The sequence below is a fragment of the Zonotrichia leucophrys genome, chromosome 9 (assembly GCF_028769735.1).
Source record: "Zonotrichia leucophrys gambelii isolate GWCS_2022_RI chromosome 9, RI_Zleu_2.0, whole genome shotgun sequence".
Classification (NCBI taxonomy): Eukaryota; Metazoa; Chordata; class Aves; order Passeriformes; family Passerellidae; genus Zonotrichia; species Zonotrichia leucophrys.
Window position 1 is genome coordinate 9,311,240 of NC_088179.1, and position 14,769 is coordinate 9,326,008.

General features: G+C 40.7%; 1 protein-coding gene across 6 annotated transcripts in view; it reads left to right on the forward strand.

Moving 5' to 3' along the window:
- The window catches only part of NYAP2 (neuronal tyrosine-phosphorylated phosphoinositide-3-kinase adaptor 2), a 154,216-nt gene extending 145,080 nt beyond the window's left edge, over nt 1–9,136 (forward strand). For 5 of the 6 annotated variants that reach the window (XM_064720734.1, XM_064720733.1, XM_064720732.1 and 2 more), the window contains one exon: nt 5,146–9,136. In XM_064720734.1, the coding sequence (XP_064576804.1) occupies nt 5,146–5,373 (228 nt within the window). In that variant the 3' untranslated portion in view covers nt 5,374–9,136. The remainder of the gene's footprint in view (nt 1–5,145) is intronic. The other variant, XM_064720731.1, reaches the window with a different exon arrangement.
- The last annotated feature ends 5,633 nt before the right edge of the window (nt 9,137–14,769 follow it).

The window sequence follows — 14,769 nt, forward strand, 5'->3', positions numbered from 1 at the left end:
CTCATAGTGTGGATATTCATCACAAAAAATACAAGATGTTTTCTACAGCTGGTGAACACAGCTAACCTGTGTGTAAAGTTGTGTCCATCAGTAGCTGCTTAATTGTATCATTGGACAATATTTATTCTTTTTCTATTTATAACTATGACTCTTTCTGCCTAACCAAACTATCCTGCTTGGTTACAAAGAAAGAACCATGTTCATTTACATTATTCTTTCTTGCTGCAAACACCCATGTTTTGAGCCCTTTAGTGGAAGTGCTGGTGCAGTGTGTCATGGCACAGTGAGGGCCAGCAGTGTCCAGCGGTACGGGGTGGGGGTCCCCAGGGCTGGGCAATAGAAAACAGAAATAGTCCTCTGTGACACCAGGGGCCTCCTGGCAGTGTGAGTCACTGTCTGTTCCCCAAAGCCTGTTCTGTTTTCCCTGGGATTATGTGCTTTTCCCAGTGAATTCTGATGTGGCAGAGAGCTATGACATGTACTGACCTTGGCATCTAATCCTGGTCTCTGAGAGCGATTGAACTGGACACGTTCTGCCCATCAAACCTCTGCTCCAAGACAGCTCTGTGGTCTAGCTCAGGGCAATCTAATTTAAGCAATACTTGTATTTGGAAACCATTGGGACTGCTAATTATCTTTCTGGAATAATATGAAATTTCAAACTGATGAGATACAAGATCAGGCCCACTGCTAATGTAGGCACACACAAAAATGCACCATTTTCACTTTGCAGAGAAGAGAACTTCTTTGTCTAGCTTGTTTCTTTGACCTTCATAAAGCATTAAAACACCCACCAGAAGGGATCTTTTTTTTACTTTGAAGGATTTTAATTTTGCATTGTTTTGAGGTTATGTAAAGTTGTTTTATCTTAGTTGAAGATGGGTTTATTACTCCTTGTTCCATGGCACTACCAACACAGAACCCAAGAGTACATAAAAGACCTTAATAGCATTTATTTCCAATGCTTTGAGAATAAAAAATAGCAGAAAACTGAGAGAAAATAGTACAAGAAAGGCAAGGCAAGCTTAGACTGGTTTCTTCTAAAGATGGCGAAGTTGGTAATTAAAACTGTATGGAAAAGCTCAGTTTTGTACAGTGGCAGGAGTTTCTTACTTTTTGTTGTTGCTGTTCAAGTTTGGTACAAGGATTTGCTTTGAAGAAGATTTTTGAAGGAAAACTAGAGACTGATGACTAATCTAAGGGTGAGTGTGTTTACCAAGAACTTGTCAGACATCCTGGTTTACTCTTGCACTCACTCACATTCAGGCGAGAAAATTTATCCAACCACCCTATATTCCTGTATGCTTCCTACACATCCAGTCATCACACAGCTTTTACTGCCTGCTTAGGAGCAAGGAGCTGAGCCTACCTCCAACACCTTCCTGGTGAATGTCCAAACTTCTGGGCCTTTGCCTGGAGTTTTTCTTCATTATCTTGCTCTGATTAAAAAAAAAAAAAAAAACTATAAAAGGTGTCCTATACCTTGAATAATCTAATGAGTAAAAATTCCATCAAGTTAAAAATTGATGTGCAATCAGCAAATTTTGTAATCCAAAGGATATTATGGGATGTAGTACCTGATTCACATCCTGGAATCTCCAGGAGGTCCCTTCTTGCAATCCTAACTTTTGTTTCTAGCTCTTTCTTCCCTCTTCAATAAGAACAGGCTTTGGGCCAAGACTCTTTGGTCAGAACCAAGTTTTCCTCTCCTGTGCTCTGTCTTGCTGGCTGTTACCTCCAGTGCTGATGCATTTTGTGCCTGTCTGTGTACATCCACATGTGCAGCCAAGCTCTGACAGGCTGCAGTATGTGCACCATTCCTCAAGCACGCTGGGATCTTTCCCAGGAGAGCTGTATAGCTGTAACATGTTTTGAATGCTCTACTTTTTTCCATAAATCAGGTTGTAACATCATTATTTTTTGTGCCTCTCACACTAAACAAATGCCGTGTTATGATGTAGCAGGGATATTAACAGCCTGGTGCATGGCCAGAGGAGCAGGCTAAAGCCAGAAAGGAGGGAGGAGGTGAGAAAAATTAATGCTAGAACTAAGTGTAAGTGCCATCATTTCAGTCACTGGGAGGATTAGGCCTAAGACTCCAGTGTTAAACACATTGGCTTTAAACACCTTAGTAGCCCTACTGAAGTCGTCGAGGGATTTTACTGTGATTAACAGCTGGGTTGAGTCCTGGCCTGTGAGCTTCAGTGCCTGTTATTTGTCAAGGAAACACTGAAAATTTACTTAACACTCTGGGCCTTCATATCAACATGGTTACTGTCATTTCTGTAGTTCCTAGATTCGCAGTGGGGATTTCCTCTCAGGCCTGTCCTGCAGCTTCCAGTGGCCGTGAAACTTTGTTCCTAATATTTTTTTATTTTGTTGCACTTATAAACTAAACAACTGGGCAAAACTATAAAAAAAACTTTAGTATTTAGGCTTATTTTAATATAAAGCTTCCCCCCCCCCCAGGCCTTTCAACATGGTATGTGTTAACTAGGTATATTTTAGCAAATGACTTCGCCCATCCCAGTTCTACATGTTCTCCCTGAACACACCATTATTCAGTGCAGCTCCAGGGGAGGATTGTGCCCAGTGGACAGTATACCTAAGATGCTGACAGGAAGGACTTAGCCATCAAACAAAAATAACATTTAAAAATCCCAAGCAGACTTGAAAAGCTGCATCTGGGAAAGTGGGAAAATTCAAATTCTTCACAGTAAATGATTCACAAACCATGGCAAAATACGATGGCCAGTATGAAAAAAGGATTTTGGAGCTGCCTACTCTTGGGTATATTTTAGGTGCTGTTTTGCAGGGGCTGGCAGAGTGTCTGTGTAACTGATACTTTCTGCAACTCCATTTCTATCTTTGGGAAGCTGCAACTGGCATTTTAGAGCTCAGCATGTCAAAGTGCTGCTTGTGTCCCCTCGAGTGCCTCCTGGAGTGCAGGAGATGAGTCCAGGAGGCACGGTGTTGGCACGGCACTGTGTGCGCACGGCGGGGAGCGGGGTGGCGCGGCTGTGACACGGTCACGGGCTCTCACGGGCGCTGCTTGGTGACACTCGGTGGCTGGAGCACACGCGTGCTGCGGGTTGGCACTGGCACACGCTCTGCCTGTGACGTGATGGGCTGTAAAAGAGAAGGTATTTCCCGGTGCCCACCAGAGGAAATCCGTGCTCAAGCGCTGGTGTCGTCAAGCCTGGCGCAGAAGCCGCTGTGCTTGTGAATATTTGTGTAATGAATTGTGTGCAAACTGTGTCCCTGTCCTTCCCCACGGAGGAGGACCCAGCCAAGCTGAAGACACTGCTGTGTAAGTACTGACCCACTGCTGGTGAGCAGAGTGGCACAAACCTGGGCCAGGCAGAGCCTCTCCAAAGATCTGTGGAGAGAGCCAAGGGGTGGGAGGGGAGCATCTCCAGTTCAGACAGGGAGTTTTGGACCAAGCCTGGGCACCCAAAGAGAGAAAGTCTCTTGGCCATGGCAGATGCTGTGCCTCATGCCCACCTGCACCACAGTAAACATTGGATCATGCCTGAAATGAAAGATAAGTATCCGATTAAAAGAGCAGGCACAGCAGAATTCCTGAAAAAAATGGCTCAGCCACTCAGGAGGACACATTGCAGATAAGTTCCCGGTGTAATTCAAAATTCAGAAGAACATTGAAGGACAAAATCCATATTATGGTTTAAACTTGTTTTTCTCACAGTACTATCTAGTGTATAAGGTAAGCATGGTTTTGTGATAAAAGTATTTTATCCTCTTTTGCTCTTTTTTTTTTTTACAAAAAATATTGATATTTCTGTATTCTAATAATTTTTCTGTTTACATAATTTTTTATTATTTTTCTGGTAGGCTTTCCTAAATTTATTCCTTTTGCTTTGTTTTCTACTATGAATCTGAACATTTGCTTAATCTATTATCAATAAATGCTAAATAGGCTTCAAGCTAAACACAAAAACTACTGAGATCCAAGGAAGTTGGATCTATAAGGGATTCTATAGGGGATTTTAGGCAAACCAGGCCCCAGTTCTAGTGTCTTGGTGTATGCCCATGCTTGGCATTCTAAGACTTGTGAATGAACGCATATGCATTATTAAATGTATTCAAATACCATAATAATAAAGATACAATTCCTTCATGAATCTCAAATTCTGCCAAAGTATTGCTATAGATGTTCATTTTCATGTCAAAAGCACAGATGTACCTGGACAGCCCCTGTGAAGGTACCGTGTGCATTTACTTACACACAAATCCTTAACTCTTGGGAAAATGTGGGGACATTCAAGACATCACTTCACATTTGCAAAGTAAGTGTCCAGAGGAAGTTTTCTGAGCTGCAGGTATGCAGTGATGTCCGAAACCAATGAGCCCTTTCAGAGGAATTTACTATTAGTGATTTCTGTTCCAGTCTAAAGCCTCTGAAGACACATTTTCAATTGTGAACTCCCCACTGAACTCAAATGAAGTCACATTCTCAGCTTCAGAGGGGCTGTGACACGTACTTACAGCTAAACATATGCTAACCTCCCCTTTTGGATCAGGATCACGTTCTCCAGTATTCCACATGCATGAAAACATGGAGTTTCTTAACTCTTGTGCCTTCCAGTTAATGAAATATCACAGAGTAGGATAGGTTAATCCATGTAATTTGCAGGGAGTTCATTAAATCATTTTAACAAAATTTAACAGTTATATTTAGCTTGATACTCAGAAATGTTAACACCCTGCTTTTAATGTGACAGATTGGATTTGGAAAGCAATATAAAACGTGGGTTTCAGTGTGTAGAATTTTTTATTTCCACAACTTAAGGATGCTGTTAAGATCCATGTGCCTTTTTTAAGATCTATTGTACCATTTAAAATCCAACCAGTGTTAGATTGCCAAAACCATTTATCTTAGATTTTAGTGCTCTGGAGAAGTTAAGACTGTGATCTTCTATTACCCTTTCTTTTCTTAAGGAAGTATTTAGAAGTAAAGACTAACTCTGTTTCTGTTGTTGGCATAGAGATTTTTATTCATAAAATTAGACTGTTTCGAATAAGAGTAAGCTAACTTTGCAAAGAAAAAGCATATTTAATCTATGACCAAGACAGTTATGTTTTTTCCCTCTTTTTTTTTCTTTCTCCATCCACCTCCCCCAATAGGTGACGTGCATGCAGTGGTTGCAAGGGGACCATACGATGCTGGACATGATTGAAAAAAAGCGTTGCCTCTGCAAAGAGATCAAAGCTCGACAGAAATCAGAGAAAGGACTCTGCAAACAGGACAGCATGCCTATCTTGCCGAGTTGGAAAAAGAATGCTGGGACCAAGAAATACAGCCCTCCTCCTTATTCCAAACAGCAAACTGTTTTCTGGGACACTGCAATTTGACAGGCCTGTGGAGGATGCCCTCTCTGCTGTGTGGCACCAAGCACAGGTAGCCTGCTTTCTTTAAAAGGCAAAGGCTCTAATCTAAGACTTATCTGCAGGTGGTGGACTTCCTAGGAAAAAACACACCAGTACAGTGCTCACCTGTCAATCAAGAGAGAGATTTAAGTTTCTGACTGGATTAAGGCATACATATTCATCCAGGACTTTTTTGGATCCAGAAGATATCAAAATGTAAATATTTCACCAATATATTGAAAACACCCAAACTAATACACGGTTTAAATATATAAATATATATATATAAATTCAAAAATTTATGGAGAATTTTACTATATAATGTTACTGTTATACTGTTTTATTACCTATTTTCTATGTTCTATTCTACTGTTCACCCCCGCCGCCACCATTTTATTTCTCTGACCTGCCTAGATGTGGCCTCTGTACAAAAGCATGTGGTTGTACGTGTTGTTGGAGAGGACAATGTACAAAACAACTCGGTGCTAGGGCTGTAGAGGATAACTAGAGTCGTACTTGTTAGATGTCCTTAGCTAGGGGGGTGGGATGGACAAAGGAGAGAGTTCTGGGGGGAAACAGCAAACCTGCAAGCACTGAAAGTACAAGTGCTCAGTGCAGGTGCCCAAGTTGCATTTAAAATATTAATTGTTCTGCATCTGTTTTCCCATAATGGTAACCAGATTAATTGTCCTTGGTTTTATATGAACCATTCACTAAAATGATTTGGCCAAGGAACTAAATTTTCTGCAGCACGGCCTGCAACAGAATCTCTTCCCTGAAGACGTTCCATTGATTAGCAGAGACCATGGTTCACTGTGACTAAGCATTGTGCAGCCCTTGGCGGAGAGAGCCGGCGGCTCAGCGGGGTGAGGCGGTGCCACTGCAGCCGCCGTCCCCGTCCACATTTACCCACGGTCCAGAAAATAAAGGCGACAAAATATGTTTACATGTTTATTATTTTTAAATCCAGCAGCACATCCTTACTTATGCTGTGTCAGATTTCCTCGTGTTGTTTCTGTGGGCTGGATTTCAGACCCCTTGAAAGGCTGTTGGGAAGTCCCTCTTGGTTTCATGCCGTTTTGAAGCAGAAGCCCACATAACGCATTCTCCCGGCTATGCTGTTTCTTCTTCCTGGCTGCTTCTGGAATTGGCTTGCAATCTGTATTATATTACATCCATTTTAACAGAATATTATGTCATGACCAAAGAATTATGACCTCCTGGTTTTAACGGGAGAAAGGGATGGCTTATACTGATTATGAGGGTGAAATCTGTGCGGTGAAATATCTTCCAAAAGGATCTGTTGAGGACGAGGGAAAATTGTACTGCAGTGGAGTAGGGGGGAAAAAAAGATCTATGGCATATATTTTGTATATTAAAATTTCTATCTATGTGTCTGAATTTTGGTAGTACAAAATTCCCTCTTTAAAACAATCATTTTAATGTTATATTCACCAAGAAGAAAAGGTGTGTTGTTTGAAACTTCTTGTTATATTGGCTTTTCTTTAAAATTATATTGACAGCATTGCCACAGCTGTAATTGCTGATCAAAAAAGACCAAAAATAACAAATTTTAGAAGGTTTTTGTAATCTATATTGCTAAAGTTTGAGTTTCAGTAATGTTTTATCAGTAGTAATTTCTTTTCAGCCTCTGAAATAAAGTTTTTAAATATTTTATAACTAATTAACTAATGTATATTTTGATGTCCAAACTGAGATTTCTGTAAAAGATGAAGTGTGTGTTTATATGTGTGTATGTATATTAGCATTACTGTATATGTATATATGCATATGTGTACACACATATACATGTATATATGCATGTATCTATATATACCCATAGATGTGTGCATACGTATATCTGCATATGTTAAATATTGGTGTGTTAGGAATATACAAAGGCTGGAATAGGTACAGAGTTGAAATTCAGATTTGAAGACCCCCTCACAGCCAAAATTACAGAAGACATGAAAAAACCTGGAGGCTGTCAGGGAATCTTTGAACACTTTGCATCCAAAAGACACCAACTGTTTATTCTGCTTATTCTCTCTTTTTTAAAGAAAGAAAATTGCAGAAGAAAAACTCCAGAAATCTCGCAAAGTTCCAGAATCTGCTGGAAAGAAGAAGACTTGTTGGTCATGAGAAATCTGTTGAGATAACAGGTTCATTATTCAGCAAGTGTTCATGGTTTGTCTTCCTTGTAATGTGGCAAGAGAAGAATTTCCCATATCCATGTGTGAAACACTTAGCTCAGCCCTTTCCCCCAGCTGCACAAAGTCACTGGTGACAGAACACAAGCAGGCGTTCAGTCAGCTCTGCCAGTCCTTGTCCTCACTGGTTTCCTCCTGGAGCTCCAGGAACGTCGCTGGCAGCGCAGACCCTGGGCACACCTGCTGGGGGAAGGCAGTGTCAGTGTGAACGGTTCTGTCCTTGCTGGTGTTTGTTCATATCGTGTCCTTTCCATATCGACATGTAACAGGAATAACGATCAGGGAATTGAAGCGTTCTTGTCCTAGAGCAGACTTGCTTGTACACTTAGCCCGCTGCAAACTCCTTGTTTTGCTTTTATTGCTGAACACTGTTTATGTTGTCCTTCCTAAATAACTGCCCATGTGCTTCCAGACCTCCATTGTATCCCATGGAAACAATGGCTTTTTGTTTTAAAGTGCAACAACATGAAAAAGTAAAATATAACTTAGCACTTACCTTCAAAGCACTTTAGAAATGTGAAGTAAACCTCATGCTTGCGAGAGCCGTTTTACTGAGGAGGGAAGTGAGGCTCAGGCAGAGTAGTTTCCCAAGGTCAGGGACAGAGCCACTGCCCTGTCCCCTGACCCACCTGGCCCACCCCATGGCTCGAGTAAAAGTCACATGGTCCTGCCGAGAGCTGCCATCACAATGCTGTCACACATTTCCTACATCACCTCTTGTCTCAGCAGCTTCTGTGTCACAGGGTGAATGACAGTGCTTAGTTACACACGGTCATTAAAGCTGTAGTCTGTATAAATATGCAATCTGTATATACATACAGATCACATATATACACACACTTATGGAGACTGTATATATGAAATTGTTTGGTATGCACTTATTTTGCTTTAAACTCCTGAAGTTAAACATTATAGTGTAGCAATTTGTGTAAGGTGCACTGTGATTTCAAGAAAGCACAGTAAAGTCACAGGTCTTGTTATTCTTGCACTAAAAATGTGTTTACGTATATTAGCCAATGTATGTCTACTTATCGCTCCTTTTGACAAATTAAAGCAAATGGTATAAAATAGTATGGGGTTTTTTGGTTTGGGTTGTTTATTTTTAAGTGGACAATGGCACTATGTTTTTAAATGACAGGGTTTTTAAATAAAATTAAATCATTCTGTGTTCATTCCAATGTAATACATTTACCAATATCTTGAAACTGAATGTCATGTTGCTTTTTTTTTATATTTCATTAGAAATTGTCAGGTATGTGCCTGAGATTGTGTAGGACTAAGGAGTAGCTAGAGGCTAACTGTAATCATATATTATTAGCCGTTTCTATATACACAGTATAAATACATATTAATTTTCTTTTCATTTTTGTACTTGATTTTTTTAGGTAAGATGTAATTAAATGTACTTTGATACTTCTGAAGTAATAAGATGTTGTTTGAAGATCAATTCTGCTTTCTTTAGTGCATTGACAATATTTTACAATAATTTAGTGCTTATTTATTTGTGCTCCAGTGTAATTATAATAAAAAGCAATAGTTTAAAATATTTGGCTTTTCATTTTTATTTGATAGTTTAAGTTTAGAGACAGGTTACTCACTAGGGATTAGCCAGAGATTCCTGGGAAGAAAAGTCAAGTCATAGATGTATATTTATAGCATTCCCTAGGCACATTTTTAATCGTACCATTTGTTGGAGGAAATGAATTAATTGCTTTAATAGTTCAGTATTTGCAAGTCATGCCTCATTGCATCTAATGCCATGAGTGCCATCCTCAACTAAATCCTTAGGATAAGATTTCTCTGAAGAGCAGATAAATTTTTGTCTAAGCACCTTTCACAGTTTGGAATGGCAGATGCTCTCTTCAAAGAACCCCCCTTCAAAGATCTCCATTTGCAGAATATCCTCCAATGTGAGAGGGAGCTATCACACTCTCCATAAAGCTCTCAAAAATCTGCTCAAAAGTAAGCATAATCTTCCTGCTTCCAGACAAAAGCTTTAGTCCCATTAGGATGTAAAACCCAGCCCTTACAGAGGAATTCCACAACTTTTTTAAGACCTCTCCCCCTAATATTTTTAAGAAGGCATTTTGTAATTTTAAAAGGTTTCCAAGAACAAGTAAGTAAGCAAGTAGTTAATAAAGAAGCCAGTAAGAAACAGTAAAGCTCTTGCTGTGGCACTGAGACCATATTTCTCTCCTTTCATGAAAAAAAGCTGCCTCCAATATACAAAAAAAGGTCTTATCCTTGTCTGTACAAATCTGCACGGAGAGGTGCACTGGGAGGGAGAAGCTTTTGTTTCTCTTCAGCAGTACCTGCTTCTGGGACAGGCTGCAAATGATCCAGAAGGTGCTTCCCAAGTGCTTCCCTGCCCCAGGGGTCACCTGCTTTCCCCAAGACACAGCCTCTCTCCTGAGCAGCAATCCCACTGACAGGGCCCATGTAAAGGATGAGGAGCTTTGCTACCCCTTCATGCTCCTTTTCCCCTCCCCAGCCCCTGACACAGACATTCAGAGTGACCCATCCTCTGAAGCAAAGTCCAGCCTTTTCTCACTGGCTCTATGTTCTGTATGAAGACCTCACATGGGTGACTAGAAATTAACACTGTTTTACAGGGATTTCTCCAGCCCTAAAAGAGGAAAAAAGAATTTGTCCGTTTGTCAGATTCATGTCTGCGTTCTTCACTGGTACAGTTCACAAAGTCCTGTGTCCTAGCTCATTTCTAAATGATTGCCATGGTGACTTCTAACATTCACCTTACCCCACACCACATGCCTAACCCCTTCTGGACACAACAGCACCTGAATAGAGAAGGAATTAAATGGAAGCATTGCCAAATGCATCAGGGAGTATAAATATGGGGCAAAATCAGACATTTTCCTCTTTGAAATATGTGTATTCTCTTTCTTTGCCACTGCAAAAACACTTTTTATATACCATTGTTTTTTAAACAGAAGAGGTTTAAATTAAAAGGAGACAAGACCATAAAAAGGAACAGTTGAGTTTTACACTTGCATTTTCTCTAAGTTTATTTAGAAGTGGAAAGGTGCCTGCAGTCCTCTATCTTGGGTCTCTGCTCCTTTTGCATTTTGAAAGCCATCACAATACCACTGGCTGGAGTTGCTGCTGTTTCTCCCCTGCAGTCACTCGGAGTGACCTCAGCTGGTGCCAGAGTGGCTGAGAAGCAATTAAAGCACAGAGGGCCTTGTCTTGCTGGGGAACAAGTAACCTGCCCTGAGCACAGCAGGGAAGTCAAGCAGCCCTTAGAGGGAAGATGGGCCAACATCTCTCAGATCTATGGCCAGCCCTCACAGAGCTGGCAAGGGAACTGCAGGAAACCAAATAAAATTTACAAAACCAGAAGACAACTGAAAAGAAACACTGCTCAAAGGCAAGACTGAACACATTTGGCATTTATTTTCTAAACCTGCCAACATCTCTTTTATGGTGCTTTTTCTTTTTCTTTAAAACAAGGTTACACATCTGTCACCTTTTAATTGAGATTTTTGGCACCAGGGTGGTTGGTGGTTTCAGTGTTTTTCCCGCCTATCGTATATTTTCATCTTCTTTTGCCTCCTTCTCTCTTTCTGTCTCATCCTCCCTTTCATGATGTGCTTTGGGAAATATATTTGTAGGTACAAGAGTTCCCATAATCTTTTTTTTCCCATTAATATTCTCTACCTCCTCTGTTCTCAGCCAGCTGTGTGCTCTCTTAGCCCTCATGAAAACATGCGAGGAAAGCAGGAGGATGAACCGCCATTGATTTTATTTTAGAAGGTAGGATTTATCGACGCTGTTCTTGGCTTTCACACAGCAAGTTTCACAGAGGGCTGGGGAAAGAGGAACGTGGGGAAACACGGAGCTTCAGCCTCGGGCACAAGGGTGTCCCTGGGGCAGCAGGGCCAGTGACAGCGACCCTGCAGGGAGCCGGGCAGGGTCCCTTTCCCTCGCACAAGTGACGCCACCAGGAGGAACCTCCCGCGGCAGGATCTTGGTGACCATCGCCGTGTGCCGTGTTCGGGAAGCAGGGAAAGCAGCCCGAGCGTCAGCCCCGGGGCAGAGAGCAGCCTGCACTTCCTCAGCAGTGCTCCCGATTGAATCCTGCTCTCCGTGACCTTATACTTTCTTTGGACGTTAACACCTCTGCAAAGTGGGTGTTAAATGGTGGTGTTAGTGTCTGTAGCGTGGTTTTATGTCCACTTGAGAAGTGTAAATGATTCTACAAGGTGCAGGGCAATGGAAAATCAGCGTTCCCCAGGCTCCAGCTGGCTGGGGAAATTCAAATTAACTCCTGTGGAATCCAGCTCCTACCAAAGAGCTCTATTCTTTCCCAGGTTGTCCAGGGTTTTTTTACTGTTCTTGTAAACACAACAACTGAATGGCTGGTGTGTTTATTTATTAAGTTTAGAGAGGCTAAGTTGTCCTTGGCCAAGCAGGCAAAGACATTAAATTTCTGCCTGGCTTTTACGCTCGTTTGAGAATTTTGTCTCGGTTTCTGCTGAACTATGTGGCCCATCCAAGAAGCCCACACCTTCTTTCCCTGGCTCTTACTCAGTGTGTGGGATGTGGTGGCACATGTTGTAGATGGAATCAGCTGACAGGATGAGTTATTCCCTGGGGTAAGTGTTTCAATGACTAGGCACTATCTGAGAGTGTTCCTTCCTCCTCTGAACTATGTCGCTTACAATTTCCATACTCACCATGGGTAAGGCTTCTCCCCCAGGCTTTGGCCATCTCTGTCCCTGGCCATGGTGACAGAACATCTGGCCTAGCTTCCTAAAAGGCATCTAATTTGGTGGTACATCCAAATAAGAGGAAAAATTTTGAAATTAACTAGGATCCAACATATTCAGGGTACTCAAGGTTGCAAGCAATGTCATTGGCCTCAATAAAAACCAGACGTCTACTCTTTGTGCAGCAGCAATCAGCAGGGGAAAACCTGCAGTACTGCACACAGTATCTATGGCTGAAAGAAATGCTAAAAGCCCTTCATAATAGCAGGGTTTGAAATGAACTAAGTAAGATGTCTGATTCTTATTTTTATTTTTGCCAAATTTTAATATTCCTTGATTTTCCATCTGTTTCATGAATTCAAGCACAAATAATCTCTTGAAAATCAGTACCAGAAGAAATTTTCAATTCTGACAAGTTTGAATCCAATAGAAAAGCAAATTTGAGTTCATGCTTTGTTTACTTCCCTAAGAAAGTTTTCTTACTGCCTATTTAATTTCCACAGAGAAACTATTGCTTATGTTAACAGGATTCTAAAACATATAAATCACCTTTCAGTCCTTCTCTCTCTGAGAAAGAATGAATACATAGTGCTTTAAACTCAGGTTTTTCTTTCTCAGTATGTCCACAAGATAAATGAGACATCTGCCAAGTGAGGTTAGTGGGTTTAAGGAAGTGAAAGATTGTTGAGTCTCAGTGTGGTGAAATATAGCACTTAATGTACATATTTTGCTAGTTCAAGGCATGTTTTAGGGAAGTTTTATACTTTTTCCATGACAAATTATTAGGAAATTGGAAAAAATGCTGACTTTGGATTTTTGCTTGTGTCAAAGTTCTTTGTCCTTCAAACTTTATCTTGACTGAAGAACACTAGATAATACAGTCAAGAAGAATAATTCGTGGTACATTTACTGCTGTTGTAGCTTAGGCAAATAGACTCTTAGTATTACTCTGGACCAAAAATACTTTATACACCTTTGATTTATCTTTGGGTAGACTGTTAGTGGCTCTCTGATACCGTCAAAGGTAAATCAAAGCTTTAATGAAAGATCGGTGTCAACCTATCCCCCTATTTCAGAGAACATTTAAAAATTCTGGAGACCTCAACCTCCATTAATTAATTTAGTTCCATTTTCTACAGTGCGCACCTTACAGATGCTCTCCACATTCCTGCTATTAGCTAGTTTGCTGTGGGTCTTTTGTGCTGGGATTTGGGGTTGTAAGTCTTGTTTTTATTCTCCTGAGACTCTCCTGTAAACCTTTGAAGTAAAGGATAAATTAGGTTTCTGTGACAAGGAATGGGCATATCACACATCTATTTATGTATGTATGTACACCTTGAAACCAAAATGGGTGCCTGGTTCCAATTGCTCCTATAGAAGAACAAGAAAACAGGGTCGTGTGCCAATTTGGCATTCAGGGCCTTCACATTAAGGAAGTCTCATACTATGTTATGACAGCTCCAGCTTGGAATCCCAATCTGAAGATGTCATTTACTTTGCTGTAGATTTTGGCACTTATTTACTTAGACATGTGACTAACTTTCCTCTAGAGAGTTCAAGAAATGACATTACATGCTCCCACAGAATTCAAACAGCAGTAGCTTTAGCTTAACAAATTATTATTGTTTTAAAAGAAAATAGTTTTCAATGTCACAGTTGTCAAGTGCTATTTGATGGATGTAATTCTGCAATGAAATGTGAAACTTTAAGATGGTGTCTTCTTTTAAAAACTCTTCTGAGGGGCATTAAGCTCTAGTGTATCTAATTAATGCTTTAAATATTCTTTCCTATCAGTCAATCTTTATCTATATCTGTGCTGCCTTGTTACCCAGTATGAGCTGCTCATTGAAATCGATTGTTCCTGGTCTTTTCAACCGTTGATTGTTCTTTCATGGCTGAACACTTTAAAATAACAATATTGATTTTTCTTACATTATAGCCCTCCTCATAAGTCCTAACTAGAGACTGTCACTGTTTCCACAGAACAGGTGGAGACACTTAACAGTTCTGAATTCAGAGTGAAAAAGGTATGCTTAGTGCAGTATTCGTCCAAGCATGGATCTTAAAACAGTCAGCCCAAGGATTCTATATTAAACCTGTGCTTTAGTTTATTTTTATTTTAAATTGGTGAAAATATTTACTTGTAAATGTGAAATAGTGTGACACAGATCCTAGAATGTGCTAAATGGAATATCTTGTGTCCTCACAAGCCGCCAGTTTCCCGAGTTTCCGAATTTCATGGGATCAGAGTAGGACTACAGAATAATTTCTGTCCTCTCTTCTGCTCAGCATGTGGAGAGTGTAGGAATCAACTTCATCTCTTGGACCTCTGGTGGCCCAGAGCACTCACTGTGTGCTTGAAGGTGACTTTCAGGCTGGTACTCTCTGATGGCTGTGCAGGGAAGGATGTTCACATCTGTCTGGGCTGGCAGGATTAGCAG